Raw genomic sequence first — 22,047 nt, forward strand, 5'->3', positions numbered from 1 at the left:
AGCTTATACCCCGACAACATGACATGCATCTAATTTGATGTATGTGGATATTTACACATAAAAATAAATCAGATGTCTCACATGAACGCTATAAAGCGTGGCTAGTCTGTGATGGCAGGTCTCACCAAATCAGGGTGGATTGTCATGAAACGTTTAGTCCGATGGTAAATCCCACTACAATCTGTACAATACTTAGCATTGATTTATTTAATAGGTGGGAGATTAATCAACTAGATGTAAAGAATGCATTTCTCCATGGCTACTTATCTGAGATGGTGTATATGCATCAACCGTTGGGTTTTCGTGATCCTCGTTTTCCACATCACGTGTGTCGACTGAAAAAGTCTCTATACGGGCTCAAACAGGCACCGAGGGCTCGGTACCAACGGTTCACAAATTATATAGCCACCTTGGGTTTTCACCACAACTCATGTGACCATTCTATGTTTATTTTTCGCAACGGGCAGGAGACATCCTATCTACTTCTTCATGTAGATTATATTATTCTTACCACATCCTCTCTTGTACTAAATGCACCTCTTATATCTTGTCTCTCTTCTGAGTTTGCAATGAAAGACCTCGGGCCTCTCAGTTATTTTCTTGGAATCTCTGTCAACCGAGACCCTCACGGTCTGTTTCTCTCACAACAGAAATATGCCTAAGATATTTTAGCACATGCAAAAATGACCTAATGTAATTCTGTTTATACTCTTTTTGATACATTCGGTAAGCTCAGTTCGACTGCTGGGGAGCTCCTTACTGATGCCACTTTCTATCGAAGGCTTGTCGGGGCACTTCAGTACCTTACCTTCACGCGCCCAGATATTTCATATGTCGTGAAACAAGTGTGCATTCACATGCATGCCCCGTATACCTCTCACTTCAAATCACTATAACAAATTTTACGGTACATTAAGGGTATGTTATCGATGGGTGTTCATATGCGATGCATCCCACATAGATCTCTTATCTCCTATACCGATGTAGATTGGGTCGGTTGTCCCGACACTAGACGTTCAACATCTGGATAATGTGTATATCTTGGCGATAACCTTATTTCTTGGTCCTCGAAAAGAAAATCTATGATATCTCGTTCAAGTTTGGAGGCAGAATACCATGGGGTTGCACACGTTGTAGTAGAAGTCTGTTGGATTCGCAACTTCTTCTTGGTGTTGGGCCAACCTCTCACTCGCACTTCCATTGTTTACTGTGACAATGTAAGTGCCATTTACATGACATGGAATCATATTCAACACCAATGCATGGAACATATCAAGATTGGCATCCATTTTGTGTGTGAAAAAAGTTCAAAGAGGCCAGATTTGTGTTATACATGTACCTTCTCGATACCAGTTAGCATATATATTCACCAAGGGCTTGCCACAGATTTTATTCAATGATTTTCGTAGCAGTCTAAGAATCCGAGAACCTCCTCCTTAGACTAAGGGTGTATATTAGAATAGAATATGAATCGTATTGTTTACATTCTATATATGGTGCCAAAGTGTAAATATACAAACACTTGTATCTATATATGATTATGTACAATGAGAAGGATCGACAATTACTGAGCATAATCGAATACTAATAACTAATTTGCATGTTTGGGTAGTAAATTGCCATTCTTTGTTCATGTAAACTTATAGTAATCCATTTATTTGTGTTTTAATAGGGGAAGGTTTGATACCTCAGTTCCTACAAGGTTTGAAGTGTGTAGATGACACATCTTTGGCAGAGGTGAGTTAATTATGTGGTTTTTAAAGTACATTTTTAGGAGAATCCCATATCTTAGATTGAATGGGATGAACCTAGTTACCTTGGATGTATGTGCCCCGTTTGGTATCAAGTAATGTGTCATGGATGTTGTATTGATTTATGTGTAAGAGAATCAAGGATGTTTGCTTGCTAGCTTCTTATTTGTTTGATGTGAGTTGTGTGATAGGGCCATGATAGATTGAGTGTTATACATGGATATTATGTGATGTGAGCATGTCAATATTTGTTTGAAAATATTTTCCTAAGTTGTTTTAGGACAAACATGCTAGTGCTGTAAAACCATTATCGAAGTGTTGTGGATGAAAGTGGTGTGTGATGTTAAATGTAATAGTTAAATAAATAAAATTTACATGTTTACATGAAAATGAACTCTTAAAGAAGTAATATGTCAATAAAAGAAAAATCATAATATTTGCATGATTACTTGAAGAGGGTAAAACTCCTTAATTGATTACTTATTATTAAATTCAAAAAAAGGGGAATACACTAGCGGGGCGACGGGTAGTAACCTAGACATAGGTATATAACCCTATCCGGATTATTACAGGGATCCAATGGGTTGAAAGACACCTACAGGAAACGAGCTTAAGCTAAAGCGGCGTCGAATTATTTTTCTAGGAGATCATTCGAGACATGGTCTGAGCGGTGGGTGGACTGGAGTGATGTTGGTCTAGCAACGGGGCCATAAACATCACATGAGATTGGGAGGTGTAACACAGTGGATTTGTGTCACACCCCCAAACCGGAATGGCGGAAATGTCCGGGGGTGGATGACTTCATGTTAAGTATCACAACACATGCATCATAGTAATCAAAGTAACAACAACCATCGTATTGATAATATAATATTTACATTGTGTTCAAAACATTACTTGAAATACATTAAAAGTACAACAAAAGTTAAGATGTAAAGCTCCGTCTTCGCAACACATGAGAGGATACCTGTCTACTAACGATCATGAGAATACAATTGGTTTAAAAAGTGTCAACATTAAAGTTGGTGAGTTCATACGTATTTTTGTTATAAAAAGTATACTCTTGGTTCTTTAGAAAAGTTCGCATGTTCCTCCAGAAAATCCTATATTTTCTTTAATAGAATGGTAGCCACAATAGTTCCTTCGATAATCACTTAGTTTATACTAACTATATATAACCTAATATCGAACGGACAGTTGAATGTGTGAATCTGCCCTAAGCCCACAACCAAACGAGGAACAAGAAGTAAGGCGGAAGTCACACATTCCACTGCCTATCGAATATTATTTATGTATAACTCTGATGTATAAACTAAGGAATTATAGAATTAACCATTTAAGGTCCTTTATGCTATACTAGTTTAATAATAAGTATTAAACCTTTCGTAAATAAGTTTCTAGTTTCACTTACTCTATTGTGAAACATTGTTTTCACTAATAATTGTTATTGTTTTCAGAAAGTTATATCGAAAACTGTTTATCTTTAAAATAACGATGTTTACCATAGAAAATCCTATATTTTCTATAAAACCGACTGGTAGTCTTAATCGTTCCAAGATCGAAAAGCACAAGTATAATTAATATACTTACTTTAATGATATCTAGTTTTGTTGATAAGTTAAACTGGATAAAGACTTGTTTACCCTGAAAACCTGATACGACGATACTACCCTCCTTTGATCACTTAATACATACGAGTTGTATATAACCGAGATCGAACAGACAGTTGAATGGGTGAATATGCCCTAAGCCCACAACCAAACAAGGAACAGGAAATGAGGCGGAAGTCACACATTCCACTGTCTATCAGATTTCAATTTTATCTAACCTTATTGTATATATTGAGTATCATATAGTTAATACCCCTTGGGAAAGTTTAGGAAAAGTATATTACTACGTAAATATATCGTCATTTTCTCCTTGTGAGTTATATGACCATACTGATTGATATGACGTGAATCGGACGTCGATATCGTTTATGACATTTGTCACCCGCAGAACTGCCGGTCCAATTGTAGCTAACAGTAGAGGTGAGGGATTGTTAGTCCCATATAGATCTATACACAAACTCACGCTCTCCCCCAAGGAGACTCTGGTTCATAAAGGTGGACTTCCACCGGTACTACGCGTCTCACAAACTAGATTAACGACTTTACAAGTAATAATGCGAAAACCTTTTTATAAATAACTGGTAGTTTTGTAAAAAGATTCCTATGTCCCATAAACTATATTTATCATAGTTTATAAGTTTATTTCCATGTTTTAACCTGGAATTTGTAAGATAGTTCATATAATCCATAAACTATACCTATTATAGTTTATTTCCATGTTTTAACTTGTTTCATGTTTTCATTCATATTGACGGCAAGATAACGGAATAAGTAAAATTCCATTTTTAAACACAAGATTTCTTGTGTTTTACTTGTATTCCCCTCCTTAAAAACATTTAAAAAGCTTGGAAAAGTATGGGGCGTATGAACTCACCTTATGTTCATGTTCTTGGTTAGATTCGTTGTGGTTGCGATGATTTCCGGGATAGAATACGTGTAATTAACCGGATCCTAATTATATGTTACACATGATTATATGCATAAATTAGATATCTAATAATTTAACTTGATAACTAACATTGGTTTATGTAAATTACTTACTGATTGTGAAGGAATTCTTATAAAAGTTTGAAGGTTTCTAGGTAACTGCTTGAAGATGCGAAGAACTTTGATATATGTTTTGAGAGCATATGGATGAAATGAGTTTACTGATTGTGTCAAATGAATTCATTTGTATCTTAAATATGAAGTAAACTCATGAGGCGGTGAATGTGAGGTTTACGAAGGTTATCACATTGGGAAGTTGAATTAGATACGATATGAAATATTTAAAAGGGTTTACGGTTACATGTAGGCCGTAAACACCATTTTGGAATCAAATACAAATCGTGAACTCCCTTTGCTCATTAATTCAAACCGTGAACTCCATTGGAGTTTACTTCTTAGACCGTGAACAACAATGAGAATTGATTGTCTAGCCGTGAACTACATTTAATGAGTTAATTCTCGGATCGTGAATTCTTGTGGTGAATTGATTTCAACCTTGAACTCCATTTGGCATTAATTCTCTTTAATTACTTTGGGTAAAAAGTCATTTAATGAGGGTTATCTATGTTTTAAACCCCTAGAATTTTAACTTATGCTCATTTATAACACTCCAATTTAGTTTAAGTTTTCAATTCATATCTCTTTGTTAATTCTTTAAACAAGCCCTAAGGCTATAGATGATAAAATGCAACAAGAATTGCAATACAATTTCAATTATACTTGGTTAGGGTTTAGACCTTGTTGGCTCTGAAATTTTAGGATTGTGATATTATCCCCCTGTTAGAGGGAATTTCTTCCCGAAATTCGAATCTGTGAGTGGTTACTAGGAACTAGGAAAGAGGTATGTAATTCAGTTCTATCTGATCTTTTGTTCTGATTGGTGGAGAGTGTGCGGGTTTGGCTTACTTGACTACGTTTATTCGACTTGTAGGATGTCCACTCGTAGTCTTGGGCAGCTTTTGTCCTGAAGTTCATGGTAAGACTCATACTTGGTCCATCCATCATCGCCTCGTGTATACAAGTCGTATATAATTAAGATTTATAAGACGGTCGGATTGGTGACACTGCCCCAAGTCCACAACCAGACAAGGAACAACAGATAGGGTGAAATCATATATCCTAAATCTATAAAATCTTAATTATATACTACCCTTGCGTATACACTTAGCAGTGATAGATTAACCTCATGGGTCCTTAGTCTCTATTCTCGAACTTGACTTGCTGTACGAGTGGTATTCCTGTGATATCTATTGGGGATACTTTGGAAAGGTTGGAGACTTTCAAAACATCCTCGGTGTGTTTCACTTTTAGTTTCTTGTCTACGGATTAAGCTAGGAAGGCGTGGTACCCCTCGCATGGGTACTTCTGAGTTTTGAAGCGAGAGATGATACGAAGGTTTGCGTTAGGTTTGTCTTTATAGATTGAAAGGATTTCGTTAGACGATCGTTTAAGGCGAAGGGTCTTTTCGTAGTACATGAAATTGGTGACCAAGCCAATACATTCCTAATGGCGACGTCAAGACTTCTTATTGTAACGGTTGTTAAGTCGATTAGGAAGAAGTGTTTGTTAGAGCGGTAGTACTTTCTATGTTTATGTCTTTAGTGTTCTTTGTCTTATCCTTGTTATTACTACTACAAAATTTTTGTACCGCATTTAACGAGTACTAGCAGTACGAGTGTTCTGATAATCGAAAATGATGAACTTTTGTAAAAAAATCCCTACCAGGTCTTTCTATAATCGTTTGGTGTATACAAGTCATGTATAATTAAGATTGGAAAGACAGTCGACTGAGTGACTCTGCCCTAAATCCACAACCAGACAAGGAACAGGAAATAAGGCGGAATCACTCACTCTAAGCCTACAAATCTTAATTATAAATGACCCTAGTGTATACACTAAGCCATCATAGCTTACCTGCAAGGGTTCTTAGTTTTTATATGAATGATATGTTAATTTATGATATTAAATTTCTAACTCTCAAACATTTTTCGTGAAAATTCGATGTTTAATTATTGTTGTTTAGAAAACGTACCAAAATCCTAGAAGGTTCCTCGTTGCTCCTTTATGTCTTGTCGTTAAACTCTTCCCTCTCCTCCGTCATTTCTCTCTGTTGGACAATCTCTCTTGAAATGTCCCATTTCACCACATGCATGGCATACTTGAATTGTACCAGCATCGGTGGCTAAAGTGATGTGTTGAGTCGTAGTTCTACAGAAACGAGCTTCTTCGTCATTTCTCGTCTTTGGACAATCTCTTTTGAAATGTCCCATTTCACCACATAAATAGCATACTGGACTTACTCCAACATTGAGGGTTGAAGTGATATGTTGGATCGGAGTCCTACAAAAGCGGGCGGTGTGTCCCTTCTTGTTGCACATATTGCATTGCAACTCTCGGCAGATTCCATAATGATGGTAGTTGCACTTGTTGCAGTGTGGGAGGTTTCCTAAATATGGTGTTGTCGGTGTTGAGGTAGTAGGGTCAGTGGGAGTATGGACTGCTCCAGCTTGTTGCTTTTTGGTAGGTCCTTGTGTTGAACTACTCCCTTTCTCGTTCCCGAACTTTCGTTTCATGATCTTAGGTTTGGGGTTTGGAGTGTCCTTGCAGATAGGCACTCGTTGGTGTACTTGGTTGTTATTACGGTTTGAATTGTCTACATCATTTCCATTTTCACCAGCGTTATTTGCATAGAAATATGACATGACGGCTGTCACGACGATTGTAACAGGAGCTTGAAAAGTAGCAGAGTGTATCGGAAGAAATGACGTTTCGTTGGTTGACCGGTTATTTCCATGTGAAGACATGATTCTGTTACATAATGTGAAGCGAGTTCGTTAATAACTATGATCATTGCTAGTTGTACTCTATCTATTTATATATACATATAAATTTCTCATTTTGTTGTATGGTTCTCAATGTTTTGACCTGTATCCCTATGATGCATTCATGGTAGAGGGCAGAAATAAGTTTTGTACAAATGTTAAGTTTATCAAATTAAGGTATAGATATTGATATCTTGAGTTGATCGGGTTTCATGGGTTTTGGAAGCGAATATCTCTCTTGATTTTACTGTTACTAATTGCGACGAAAGGTATGGTAAACTTAACACACAGGATGAGTAGTGTAATCACTAACTCATTAGCTATATTTGTTTATTAATTATTAGTAAGACGCATAAGGTGCTTTCTACTTTATTTCTGATAGGATAAGGTTTGTTAATGATCTCTCTAATGCTTTTCTCTTCGTCCGATCCTTTATCGGAATTCTCCTTGTGAACCCTCTTTTGGTTCTGTCTCGACTCCTCTGTTGGCTGTTTAAAATATCTAGGTGTGTCGGTTGTGTGAGAATGGAAGTGTCTAAAGAAGCTACGAGATTAATAAAACATTTTTATTAAAAATAAATTTTTACAAGGATGATCCTTACCGGTCTTTCTATAATCACATAGTGTGTACAGATTATATATAATTCAGATCTAATAGACCTTCGAATAAGTGATCCTACTCTAAAACCACAACCAAACAAGGAACATGAAATAGAGTGAAAATCACCAATTCTAAGTCTATAAAATCTTAATTATATATAAAATTAATGTATACACTTAGTAATTATAGACTTACCAGTAAGGGTCTTTTAGTTTTCACATAAGTTATTTATAGTACCTAAAAATACTCCTATAGTATTTTAGACTTTATGTTTGATTCAAGGATTTCTTTGTATATAAGGTTGGTAAGTTTTAGACTTGTCGCAACACCACTATCACTCCCAAACACATGTTGGTCGTATCTCAAATAAATATAGTTGATCATGCTATATTTATCCCAGGTATGATTACATAACTGTCTAGGTTTGACTGTAGTATCCAACATCTAAATAATTTTATTTTGTTCTTCTTGTGATACTTGTTCTAGTATATATATATATATATATATATATATATATATATATATATATATATATATATATGTATATATATATACTTTTATAAAATATTGTTATATTTTAAAAGTATACTTTTAGTTAGAGCACTTCGGCCCCATTATATTTATAGTTGTATATCTTTTATAGGTTGATATACTTAGTTCACTATAAACAATGCTCTGATACCAATCTGTCACACCCCCAAACCGGAAGGGCGGAAACGTCCGGGGGTGGATGACTCCATGTTAAGTATCACAACACTTGCATAATAGTAATCAAAGTAACAACAACCATCGTATTGATAATATAATATTTACATTGTGTTCAAAACATTACTTGAAATACATTAAAAGTACAACAAAAGTTAAGACGTAAAGCTTCGTCTTCGCAACACCTGAGAGGATACCTGTCTACTAACGATCCTGAGAATACAAGTGGTTTGAAAAAGTGTCAACATTAAAGTTAGTGAGTTCATAAGTATTTTTGTTATAAAAAGTATACTCTTGGTTCTTTAGAAAAGTTCGTGTGTTCCTCCAGAAAATCCTATATTTTCTTTAGTAGAATGGTAACCACAATAGTTCCTTCGACAATCACTTAGTTTATACTAACTATATATAACCTAATATCGAACGGACAGTTGAATGTCTGAATCTGCCCTAAGCCCATAACCAAACAAGGAATAAGAAGTAAAGCGGAAATCACACATTCCACTGCCTATCGGATATTATTTATATATAAATCTGATGTATAAACTAAGGAATTATAGAATTAACCATTTAAGGTCCTTTATCTTATACTAGTTTAATAATAAGTATTAAACCTTTCGTAAATAAGTGTTATTGTTTTCAGAAAGTTCTATCGAAAACTGTTTACCTTTAAAATAACGATGTTTACCATAGAAAATCCTATATTTTCTATAAAACCGACTGGTAGTCTTAATCGTTCCAAGATCGAAAAGCACAAGTATAATTAATATACTTACTTTAATGATATCTAGTTTTGTTGATAAGTTAAACTGGATAAAGACTTGTTTACCCTGAAAACCTGATACGACGATACTACCCTCCTTTGATCACTTAATACATACGAGTTGTATATAACCGAGATCGAACAGACAGTTGAATGGGTGAATATGCCCTAAGCCCACAACCAAACAAGGAACAGGAAATGAGGCGGAAGTCACACATTCCACTGTCTATCAGATTTCAATTTTATCTAACCTTATTGTATATACTGAGTATCATATAGTTAATACCCCTTCGGAAAGTTTAGGAAAAGTATATTACTACGTAAATATATCGTCATTTTCTCCTTGTGAGTTATATGACCATACTGATTGATATGACGTGAATCGGACGTCGATATCGTTTATGACATCTGTCACCCGCAGAACTGCCGGTCCAATTGTAGCTAACAGTAGAGGTGAGGGATTGTTAGTCCCATATAGATCTATACACAAACTCACGCTCTCCCCCGAGGAGACTCTGGTTCATAAAGGTGGACTTCCACCGGTACTACGCGTCTCACAAACTAGATTAACGACTTTACAAGTAATAATGCGAAAACCTTTTTATAAATAACTGGTAGTTTTGTAAAAAGATTCCTATGTCCCATAAACTATATTTATCATAGTTTATAAGTTTATTTCCATGTTTTAACCTGGAATTTGTAAGATAGTTCATATAATCCATAAACTATACCTATTATAGTTTATTTCCATGTTTTAACTTGTTTCATGTTTTCATTCATATTGACGGCAAGATAACGGAATAAGTAAAATTCCATTTTTAAACACAAGATTTCTTGTGTTTTACTTGTATTCCCCCCCCCCCTTAAAAACATTTAAAAAGCTTGGAAAAGTATGGGGGTATGAACTCACCTTATGTGTGTGTTCTTGGTTAGATTCGTTGTGGTTGCGATGATTTCCAGGATAGAATACGTGTAATTAACCAGATCCTAATTATATTTTACACATAATTATATGCATAAATAAGATATCTAATAATTTAACTTGATAACTAACATTGGTTTATGTAAATTACTTACTGATTGTGAAAGAATTCTTATGAAAGTTTGAAGGTTTCTGGGTAACTGCTTGAAGATGCGAAGAACTTTGATATATGTTTTGAGAGCATATGGGTGAAATGAGTTTACTGATTGTGTCAAATGAATTCATTTGTATATTAAATATGAAGTAAACGCATGAGGCGGTGAATGTGAGGTTTACGAAGGTTATCACATTGGGAAGTTGAATTAGATACGATATGAAATATTTAAAAGGGTTTACGGTTACATGTAGGCCGTAAACACCATTTTGGAATCAAATACAAATCGTGAACTCCCTTTGCTCATTAACTCAAACCGTGAACTCCATTGGAGTTTACTTCTTAGACTGTGAACAACAATGAGAATTGATTGTCTAGCCGTGAACTACATTTAATGCGTTAATTCTCGAATCGTGAATTCTTGTGGTGAATTGATATCAACCGTGAACTCCATTTGGCATTAATTCTCTTTAATTACTTTGGGTAAAAACTCAGGTTATTTATGTTTTAAACCCCTAGACTTTTAACTTATGCTCATTTATAAAACTCCAATTTAGTTTAAGTTCTCAGTTCATACCTCTTTGTTAATTCTTTAAACAAGCCCTAAGGCTATAGATGATAAAATGCAACAAGAATTGCAATGCAGTTTCAATTATACTTGGTTAGGGTTTAGACCTTGTTGGCTCTGAAATTTTAGGATTGTGATAATTTGGCACCGTTTGTACCAATTCTTAAAGATAACGCATGTATATGTATGTGCAATGTCGGACTAGCAAACGCAACGCACCGGGCGCAATGATTATGGGTGAGAGTCGTGCCTCACCTAGTGCATTGGGTTGTGTCGGTCACGTTAGTAGCGAATGAGATACTTGCCTTGGGGTTTGCGGTGAATAAATAGACCTTAACTAAGAAGTATTACTATAATAATTATAGTGATGGTAAGTGGTGAGTAATTATTAAAATAAAGTAGAGATAAATATTACTTAATAATATTTTAGTGGTGAAAAGATAGAAAATTAGTTCCAACGTGGTTGAGGAGGGTAACTTAAAAAAAGCTCTAAAAGAAGAATAAAATTAATTGAGCCAATCAGTGTTGGATATACGGTATGATGTTGTTATGTCTTGCTTGTAAGTCTTTGATTGTGTGCGAATGTGTTGTGTGATTCTTTTTATGATATGTTTGTTATTTTAACACTGTATTGTAATTGACTCGCTTACCTTATGCTAACACTTGTTCTTTGCTTGTTGATTGTTGTGCATTGGAATAGTTAGCTTGACATGATGCATTGGTGATGATGGGAACTTTTTGGGTAGTCTTATTTAGTATCTTTAAATATGATACCATTTGGACATGTTGGGTTTTCATCATATTGTTTTTGTGAACTTTAAATTTTGATGGGTTTGTTTTGACATAAAAGTAACATTGGTAATGTTTTTGAAATATTCATAATAAGTCTTCCGCAAACATAATCTGTTAAAAAGTGTTTAAAAAATTGGGTGGAAAATCACGATGTTACAAAAATATACTTTTACCTAGAGAGAGAAAGTATGTAATGGACCCTTGATTATGGATTATCACCTTAAGTGCTAATTAGGGTTGTTTTGGATATGTTTAGTGTGAGGAGATTTTGTAGCAGAAGCTCGAGTGTGAGTTTTATCTGACTATCGATTGAGGTAAGTCTTCTCACTATACTTATGGGTCGATAACACCAATGCCGACCCATTCGATTGTGTTATGTAGAATGCTAGCTGTCTTTATGACTCTTGCATGTATGATTGGATTGAACTACAAACCAGGGTTTCGCCCATTATTATATGTTTGGGTTGAAATAAACCCAGGGCTAGGCCCATTATTTCATGTTCGGGTTGAAACATACCCCAAGGTTAGGCCCATGATTGTATGTTGGGTTGGAATATACCCCAGGGCTAGGCCCATGATTTTATGTTGGGTTGGAATATACCCCAGGGTTGGGCCCACCGATTAATATGGCATGTGGTATTTTGGGGAACTCATTAAGCTTTGTGCTTGCGGTTTCATGTTTCTATTTCAGGTCCTTCTGGTTCGAAAGGGAAGGACCTGATGTGATCGCACAACATCCCCCTTATGATTCCACATTGATTACTATTTTACTCTGATGATTTTGATACACTATATTGTGATTGATTTTGAGACACCTGATGTTTGGATTGATGATCTTTTTTTAAAATGAAAATTTTTACCTCTATTTCTGGGATTTTAAAAAAGCTCTTATCTTGACCATTGTTCTTCTTGATGCAAGTTTAAGTTCATTTATATGATTTTGGTCCCTTCCTTGGATTCTCTTGGAGTTTGAAGGACTCCAAAGCTTGTGATGGATTTTTGAGGTCTATAGGCTTTTGATGAATGAGAAAAAGGGTTGTGTTCGGAGTATGTCACACCCCCGAACCGATGAAACGGCGGAAACGTCCGATGGTGGATGACGTCATGTACAGTATCATAACAATTGAATAATAGAGATCAAAGCAAACACAACCATCATAAATATAATTGATAAAGTTACATGGTTGTAAGTGTTACATGTTTCAAAAATCAATATCAATATGATGATATAAAGTTTGACTGACGTCTTAGCGTTTCGTCTTCAAAAGCTTGTTGTTACCTGTCTTAGTGATTCCCTGAGAATACAAGTAATTTTGAAAAAGTGTCAACAATTAAGTTGGTGAGTTCATAAGCACTTTGTATGGAAATATGTGTCTTTGTTCCTTGAAAATGTTTTCTTTAGTGTGTAATGTAGTCTTAATACCTTAAGACCGAAAATGTATGAATATCGTTATACTTGGGAAATAGTTTAATGTAGTTTTATATCTTTATAAAACTATTTGAATGCATGTTTTCCCGATATGTAAGCTGTATTGTACTGTATATATATGGTATACTGTAGTGTATCTGTGTAAAACCATTTGAATGCATGTATCTGAAAAATGTAAAATGTAATGTACTAGAACATAGTGTACCATAGTTTTATATGAAATAAACTATTTGAAGATATGTACGTAAACCAAACGTATTGTTAATACCTAATTGTGAGTTATTATAACCATACTAATGCGACTAGATGGCCTGTACGACGTTCTTCAGGCGTCGGAACTGTTACGACATTTGTCACCCCAGACCTGTTGGTCTAACTGTAGCTAACAGTTTAGGTGCGAGAATATCAATCCCATATAGACCTATACACAAGTGTCATGCTCTCCCTCCAGGAGACTCTGGTTATAATACATGACTTTTGTTGGTACTTAGGTAAGTACTTGAAGACGTGACTCACAAAGCTATATTGACTGTTTACGTATAGTGTAGTGAAAATCCCTTGTTCTTGTATTTGTATGTATTATCTTTTTATAGTGTGTACGTAATATGAAAATAATTATTCTTTTAAATAATTATATCTTTGTCCCCAACAGGGTAAAATAGTATGAATGTTCCATAAACTATACCTATTATATTTTATATAAATGTTTCGTTTAAAATAGTGAATCATTTGTATGCTATTATCAGTTACTCTGATAATAAAATGAAATGAAATAATTATATACGTATGTTTATATAATTATACCCCTTTTTGTTTAACCTGTAACAATAGGGTTAAAGTTTATAACTATTTTAAATATAGTTTATTTACTGAAATCAAATTGTGCTCCTTTCATATATATATATATATATATATATATATATATATATATATATATATATATATATATATATATATATATATATATATATATATATCTTGTAAGAAAATTGTAGCGTTTTTGTACGAAAACCTCATATGTATACCTTCCTGAATTTAGAGATAACGACATTTCCTGTATTTTAGCAATTTCGCATAACATATAGAAATAATATATAACAGTTTGTATAATAACACAAGTTTCCTTGTGTTTTACTTGTATCCCCCCTAAAAACATATAAAAATTGTGAAAACTGTAGGGGGTATGAACTCATCTCGAGTGTGTTCTTGGCTGGATAGCGAAATGAATGGCGATGTTCTTCGAGTTAGAACTCGTGAATATAGTCGTATCCTAATTTGTTTTAAGCACATAATACATGTGTAAATTAGATAATTAACTATTTAAAGTGTTAAATAACACTAGTTATGTATAACATACTTACAAAGATTTCTAAGAATCAAGCTATATAAGTTAGCTTTCTGGGAAGAGTTGATGATGTTCCTGGGTAATCTGTTTGAAGATTTGAAGATTGTTCTTGGGAAACTTGAAGATTTGAAGAAGTTCTTCACATTCTTGGGAGCAAATTGAAAGAGTTTGTGAAGGTGTAATTGCGAAATGAGGGAGTGATTTCGGTTCTATATATATATATATATATATATATATATATATATATATATATATATATATATATATATTTGTGATGCGATATGTGCATGCAATGTGGATTTTATCACATTGGAAGGCGTGCCGCCGATTAAAAGTTGTGTTCTCGGCTTATCCTCCAACCGATTTTGGTCCTAAGCTCCAACCGAGAACCAAGGGTTCTCGGTCTAGAGGGTCTTCGGTCAAAGAGTTCTCGGTCACAAGGGGTTCTCGGTGGCTTGGATCTCGGTCAAGGTTTAAGGGATTTCGGTCTTTTGTTGTTCCACAAAAGTGATTTCTGTCTAAGTGGTTTTTGATTCCAAAAACCGAAAACTCTAATTTAAGGCTTAATTTTGTACTTTATGCTTTATAAATAAATAAATTGGCTTTTAGTTTGATGTGCTTGACTTTTATTGACTTTTATTGACTTTTGTTGACCCGAAATAACTGATTGTTATAGAGTACTTTATGTCCATGTTCAAGATTTAGCCTCATTAAGGACTTATTGGATTTAGAAGTGTAGATCTTGCCTTGTGGTGGAGTCATAATGGATAAAGTTGGAAAATTTATCCATTAAGTCATTGAAAATGACTAGATCTTAAGTTATGGGTTTAGATTTGTTAGGATTAAGCTCTTAATGAAGAATATCACAATCTGCCAGTTTCCACGACATGGTAATGGGTTCGCCACGACATGGTGGTTCGCTGCTTTGCGACTATTTTATCCTGATGATCCCATGACGTCGCCAAGAGGTCTCTACGTCGTGGTGAGTGTTGACTTGTTTGACCGTTGACTTTTGCTGACCATTGACTGTTGAATTTTGACAAGTTTGACTTTGGTTCAAACTTGATAGACTTGGGTTATTTATTAAAGATATATCTATGTTTGGTGACTAGTCGGTTCGCATGTGCGATCGGTACAGGGAGTGATAACGTTGTTGTGTTTTCTTGGGTTTTCGATTTAGGTGAGTTTCCTCACTATACTGTGTGTTACATTGTATATCTGTGCATGTTAGGATATATGAGTAGTGGTATGCTAGTTTTAGTACCAGGGGCCGGTGATCGTCTAGTTGAGTGCCTTAGGAGTTGTATATAGTCAAGTAGGATAGCCTGACAACTCTTGATCTGGGCTTTCTTGCATGTTCCTTGTTTGGTTGTGGCTCTAAAGTGGGATAACATGTTCAACTGTCTATCTCACCTGTGATTTCATATAGCTATGTATTCATTAGTGATATGCTAGTGGTGATGTAGAGTACTATACGAGGTCCGGTATGTTGTAGTGAGCTGTTAGACAGGTAGACTAGTGTAAATAGTTGCTTGTGTTTATGTTCTTGTTTGATTGCTTATTTGATCTATATGTCGACCTATTAGATGGTGGATTGAGGCAGTCCTGCTTTGTATGGTAGGCTAAGATACCCGAGCAGGCCAACAATATTTTGTTGGCCATGTGCGGACCAACTATATGTTTGTAGGCATGGATGGGGAACCATTCACATACTAGAAGTCCAAGAAGAACGGTCCATGTGTACTATAGGCCTTGTGTGGTGGTCCAGTCAGATTGTAAGCTCATGTGTGCATACATTGTATGTGTATTGTGGTGTATGGTATTTTGGGGGAACTCGCTAAGCTTTGGCTTACAATTGTGTATTAAATGTTTTTTTAGGAACTGTTGGTGATCGTGGGAAGACGAATGCGAGACTGTACACACTCATCAACACAATTGGAGATTCCACATTTATTATATTACTCTAATTTCCAAAATGAGTTTTCTTCACTTGGGTTTCACGAAAATGATGTTTTACCTTAATTAAAAATGAAAAATTTGTTTGTGAAAATGGGATGTTACAAAAAGTAATCAAGAATCAGAATACGTTTTACAAAAAACGAATGTCAATTCCTAGTATCTTCTTCATGACGGATTTTGTCTTGACCTTGGTTGCTTCCCTCAGACCCTTAACTAGTTTTAGTAGTTTCTTGATTTTTTTCTTCCCAACATAGATAGTTTCTTATATTTTTTGATTGGAACTCATGGAGGAGGATGGGACACATAATCAAAACCATAGATACTATATTTGCTCCCTTTATTTCCTCCTATATATGCTCCGGTTTTGTCTGTTGAACCTCCTCTATGAGAAGCATACATAGGAAGGAAAGATGTACATATGGTGTAATTTTATTGAAATCGTCGCCTGAACCACCATGATATTAACTCTCTCAAACATTTTATCAAACTATAGAAACAATATTAAATCTTCCAAATCACCAAGCATTTCAAATAACATGTCATATGAAAAACAAAAAGCATAGAAGATATAGATACTAATATTACAATAACCAAAAAGCTTCAACCTCTATCTCTAAAAATCAAAAGTTTAGAAATTTTTTAGAAGGCCTAGTTGTAGAAAATAATGAACAAAAACTACAAAGGAATACAAAATACCCATGACTTAAATCAAGAATTCTGAAATTTAATGGGGGATAAATGGTAGCAGTGGAAATGTGTTTCTGAAAAGTAAGAAGAAAAATTTATAGGATACATGTGTTCCTAAGATGGAAGAGTATGATCGCGTCAGAAGCTTGGTAAAAAGAGGCAAAACATTTGGATCCAATTGACGAAAATACTCTCATTTTTTTGTAGATAACGGTTGTTACTTTAAGACCAAAACAAATAACAAGATCCAATTTTGGACAATTTGTGTACCATCAAAACTTTTTAGACCAAAATCATATAATTTTGATAATCATACAGATATTTTTACAATTTTGTCAATGATAAAATAAAAGTTAAGTGGGCTTTTGTATTTTTGTAATGTAACCTTAAATTAGAATAATAACGGAAATTGTGAAATAATGAACAAAAACTACAAAGGAATACAAAATACCCATGACTTAAATCAAGAATTCTGAAATTTAATAGGGGATAAATAGTAGCAGTGGAAATGTGTTTCTGAAAAGTAAGAAGAAAATTTTATAGGATACATGTGTTCCTAAGATGGAAGAGTATGATCGCGTCAGAAGCTTGGTAAAAAGAGGCAAAACATTTGGATCCAATTGACGAAAATACTCTCATTTTTTTTGTAGATAACGGTTGTTACTTTAAGACCAAAACAAATAACAAGATCCAATTTTGGACAATTTGTGTACCATCAAAACTTTTTAGACCAAAATCATATAATTTTGATAATCATACAGATATTTTTACAATTTTGTCAATGATAAAATAAAAGTTAAGTGGGCTTTTGTATTTTTGTAATGTAACCTTAAATTAGAATAATAACGGAAATTGTGAAATAATGAACAAAAACTACAAAGGAATACAAAATACCCATGACTTAAATCAAGAATTCTGAAATTTAATGGGGGATAAATGGTAGCAGTGGAAATGTGTTTCTGAAAAGTAAGAAGAAAATTTTATAGGATACATGTGTTCCTAAGATGGAAGAGTATGATCGCGTCAGAAGCTTGGTAAAAAGAGGCAAAACATTTGGATCCAATTGACGAAAATACTCTCATTTTTTTTTGTAGATAACGGTTGTTACTTTAAGACCAAAACAAATAACAAGATCCAATTTTGGACAATTTGTGTACCATCAAAACTTTTTAGACCAAAATCATATAATTTTGATAATCATACATATATTTTTACAATTTTGTCAATGATAAAATAAAAGTTAAGTGGGCTTTTGTGATTTTTGTAATGTAACCTTAAATTAGAATAATAACGGAAATTGTGTATTAGTATATTTATAGTCTCATTTAATTAAAGATCAAACGGTAGATGCGTGGAATTTTTAAAACCATGAAAGAGCAAAGTCAATGTTCACAATATACAGCTGCTTTTTTGAAATTTTATAAACCTAGTTAAATTTTCTTAAAAAGTAATGTTTGACAACTACTTTATGTTTAATTTATGCTTTTTTAAACTGTAAATGCAAATTAGAAAAAAAAAAAAAAAGTTGTTATTACCAATAAATATCTAAATAACAAAGATGTCCGCTTAACAATTAAAGAATTTAATGTTTTCCATGTTTTCTAGCAACAAATATAGGCGTTTAAATGGGAATGAGATTGATGCGTCATATGATGGATATTTTTAATGTGATTGAACTTCAATTATATATTTAGTTAGAAGTGATGTTAAATAAACTTTTATTTTTCTTAAACAAACCTCCACTTATCAACTAGATCATAGGAAAGGATTTCTTATGACTACAATAATATAAAATCTTAGCAAACGAAGGAACAAGGAATCTGTCTTAGGTAATCAGCAACAAAGATAAATCTAGCCTTTTCCAGTTTTTCAAAGTAATGGTTTATCAATGGTTATCCAACCAAAAAATAAAAAAAGGTCAGGTGTTGTACAAAATTTTTAAGGGTTACACTACTAGAACAAATCTCATTTTCAACGTAGTTTCTGCCACAAAATCATCATTAAACCGACGGATTTACACTAAAATTCACACTTATCAGACTTTGTGATAGATTTCCAACGGATTCGTGACGGATTGTTTCGGATTTCCGAAGGATTTCGAAAAACTTTTACTAAAGTTACATTTGACGGGAAAATTTAAAGGGTAATTCGTGCTACCCAATGCTACATACTAGATTTGCACCTATATTCAACCAATGCCAATGAATGAGACTAAATTTCTTTGTACGATATTATACTCAATTTATCACATAACTTCAATAAATTTGTATCTTATAAGGGAATACCCATTTTGCAAACTTAATATTTATGTTAGAAGAGTAATTTAACCATGGAGGTTGTTTGGTATTTTATAAATATTATAAGATTTCAACATCATATCCGGTGCATATCATTGATAAATGTTGTGGTGATCCTAGGAAGTGACTGAAATCAAGTTTAAGCTGTTAAATGTTGTGTTATTCGTGAACTGGAAAAGTGATAAAGTGTTGAAACTAAAATGATTACGTATGTGTAGAACGCATTCGATGTAAATCATTGTTGTACGTTGCTATTTCTCCTACACTAACGAGTCCTATAATTGGGGATAGTAGACAACAACATGAATAAGGAGAAGAATGGGATGGGTGGGTGGGTGGGTGGGCAGGGGTAGGGTAGGGTAGGTTAGGGGTGTGGGCGCGGGTGTTTGGGTTGGGAGTGAGGTGGGCTGTGGGTCACTATTTTTGTTTTATATTTATTTTAAATTGTAAATAGGGAAACAAAAAGGCCAAAACTAAAGAGCATCAAAGATAATTCTCAAACCCTTTTTTATGGTCTATAACGTACATTTTCCATAAGTTACTTGATTTTATTTTTGTGTTTTTTGATTACATTAATGATATAACGAAGACAATGTGGTGGATGATTTGTGTAAGTATACTTGTATAGTCTGTGTTTATGGATCTCTTTTATGTATCTATGTTTGTTGGTTGGGAAGGATGCGTATGTACCATCATCATGCATAATTATTGTATAAATGTTAATAATGGAACTAGAAAAGTAGAAACCAGAAACGTGAGTCTACATGAATGGCTCGGTGTAAAGTGATCTCGATAGTTTTTATATATCTTTATATATATACTAGACTAGATGAAAACTTGTAATATTAATGAAACCTTTAATAAATAATAGAAGCTTTTACTTTTATATGGGAAGTATATATGATTAGTTTACGGAAGCAACATGAAAGAAAACCAAAATTAAAGAGCTAGCATTGGTAGCAACAAATATCTTATTATTCTAGGAGATGCACATTCCAACAACGCACATGCAAAATCAACCGCGATTGGCTCTAGGCTGCACTCCCACTGTTTTCAGGTTCGTAGAGTCGCTAGATCTGCGATTCAACAATTTATCCACGTAAGAATAGTCTATAAAAAAACAACCAAGAACGGATGAATATGAAGTGAAGAATTAATCGCAATGCAAGCGAACCGGGTTGAGTAAATATTGGCAGTGCCATCCATGGGCACGGCGTCATCACGTTTCTGAATGTGAGCCACTTTTCGGAGGACTGATTTGCTGATGAATTTGTCTCCAGATGCGAGGGCTGAGTCTGGACTGTCGACCTCTGGCATCATGCTTCTATTGGTCTTGTTTACCTGCACCCCAGGGTGATGAAACAGCTGCATTGTAACGCTCCTCACTGCAAGAAACACAGCTCCACCCGTGAATCCAAGCAATATATATATCGGGAAAAGATCGGCTCTTGATTTAAGCTTGGCTGTGGTAGTATTCATGTCGGTCTTGGTGGCGGATGCAGACTTGGGGATGGTTGAGGAAACAAAGCCACGTTTCGTTCCACACAAATGATTGTAGCAAGAAATTGATCGCAAATACCTCTGCATGAAAGCATTCCATCATTTGTTCATCCAATTTTTTACAAACATGTAATCCAAAAAAGAAAATTCCTATTTTTTACATGCAAAAAGGAGTATTATGAAGAAATTGATGTCATATACGTACCGAAGCAAAGGAAGCCATGATGTATGTATGAAACTAACTTTGATAATGAATTATCAAACCTCAAAATTAAGGAGGAAGAAGTGAAGGGAAGGGGGATAAGAATTATGCAGATATCATGTTTTTGTACATGTAAAAAAGTGGATGTGGGGAGGGCATGTTCGAAACACTATGAAACTGTAAATGCAGTTTCAAAAGATGCGATACCGGGGGAATAGGAGTGATAATAGAGGCAAAGAGCTTTAATCGGATTACTGTATACGATGATTGGATGTCAAAACATCCACCCTACATTGAAGAGTTTATTTTTGCTAATAATAGGTTGAGTTATGATTTTCATTTTTTTTTTGTAGAAATAGGTTAGTTAGAATTTAGAATAGCTTCCTTCTTACATTTAGATTATCCGTAATACTCACAGCTAACTATTATTACAAGAGTGGATGTCATCTCATCATCTCATCCTACTATTAAAACCAAAACCATGAGATGTTGCTATTAAGTACTAACACACCACTTCATATTATCTTTTTAATTAAATTAAATTTAAAAATATATTGAAAATACAATATATATATATATATATATATATATATATATATATATATATATATATATATATATATATATATATATATATATATAGAGGTAAGTTCAATTGAGAAAATAAAAAAAGTTGAGAATGGGGGAATCATTCTCAGCCACTCGTTAAATCTAAGTATAAAAGACATGGTGTCAAACTTGTAAATATGATAATAACCTTCAATATCAAATACGTAACATCGATTTCTTTGTTGAATACTCCGAATTTGAATTTTCCAGATTCGCAAACGAACTCAGTTGGAATCAGAATTTCTTTGTTGTTCATGAAATTGGAATTGGAGTTTTGGACTCGAAGTCACAATCAACATTGAAGGACTCGGAATCGGTACTCACAGGTTCCTAATCGGATTTTCGGAA

At 34.2% G+C, this 22,047-nt stretch overlaps 1 protein-coding gene across 1 annotated transcript; it reads right to left on the reverse strand.

Moving 5' to 3' along the window:
• Positions 1–20,264: 20,264 nt before the first annotated feature.
• On the reverse strand, positions 20,265–21,248 carry LOC145109901 (uncharacterized). The gene is made up of 3 exons (XM_079047023.1): positions 21,094–21,248; positions 20,563–20,969; positions 20,265–20,464 (listed from the first exon to the last, which is right to left on the reverse strand). The coding sequence occupies exons 1-3, from the start codon at positions 21,109–21,111 to the stop codon at positions 20,404–20,406; spliced, it is 486 nt and encodes a 161-aa protein (XP_078903149.1). The 5' UTR covers positions 21,112–21,248; the 3' UTR covers positions 20,265–20,403.
• Positions 21,249–22,047: the final 799 nt, after the last annotated feature.

This window comes from Lactuca virosa, chromosome 4, assembly GCF_052849685.1.
Source record: "Lactuca virosa cultivar CGN04683 chromosome 4, Lactuca_virosa_CGN04683_v6, whole genome shotgun sequence".
Lineage (NCBI taxonomy): Eukaryota > Viridiplantae > Streptophyta > Magnoliopsida > Asterales > Asteraceae > Lactuca > Lactuca virosa.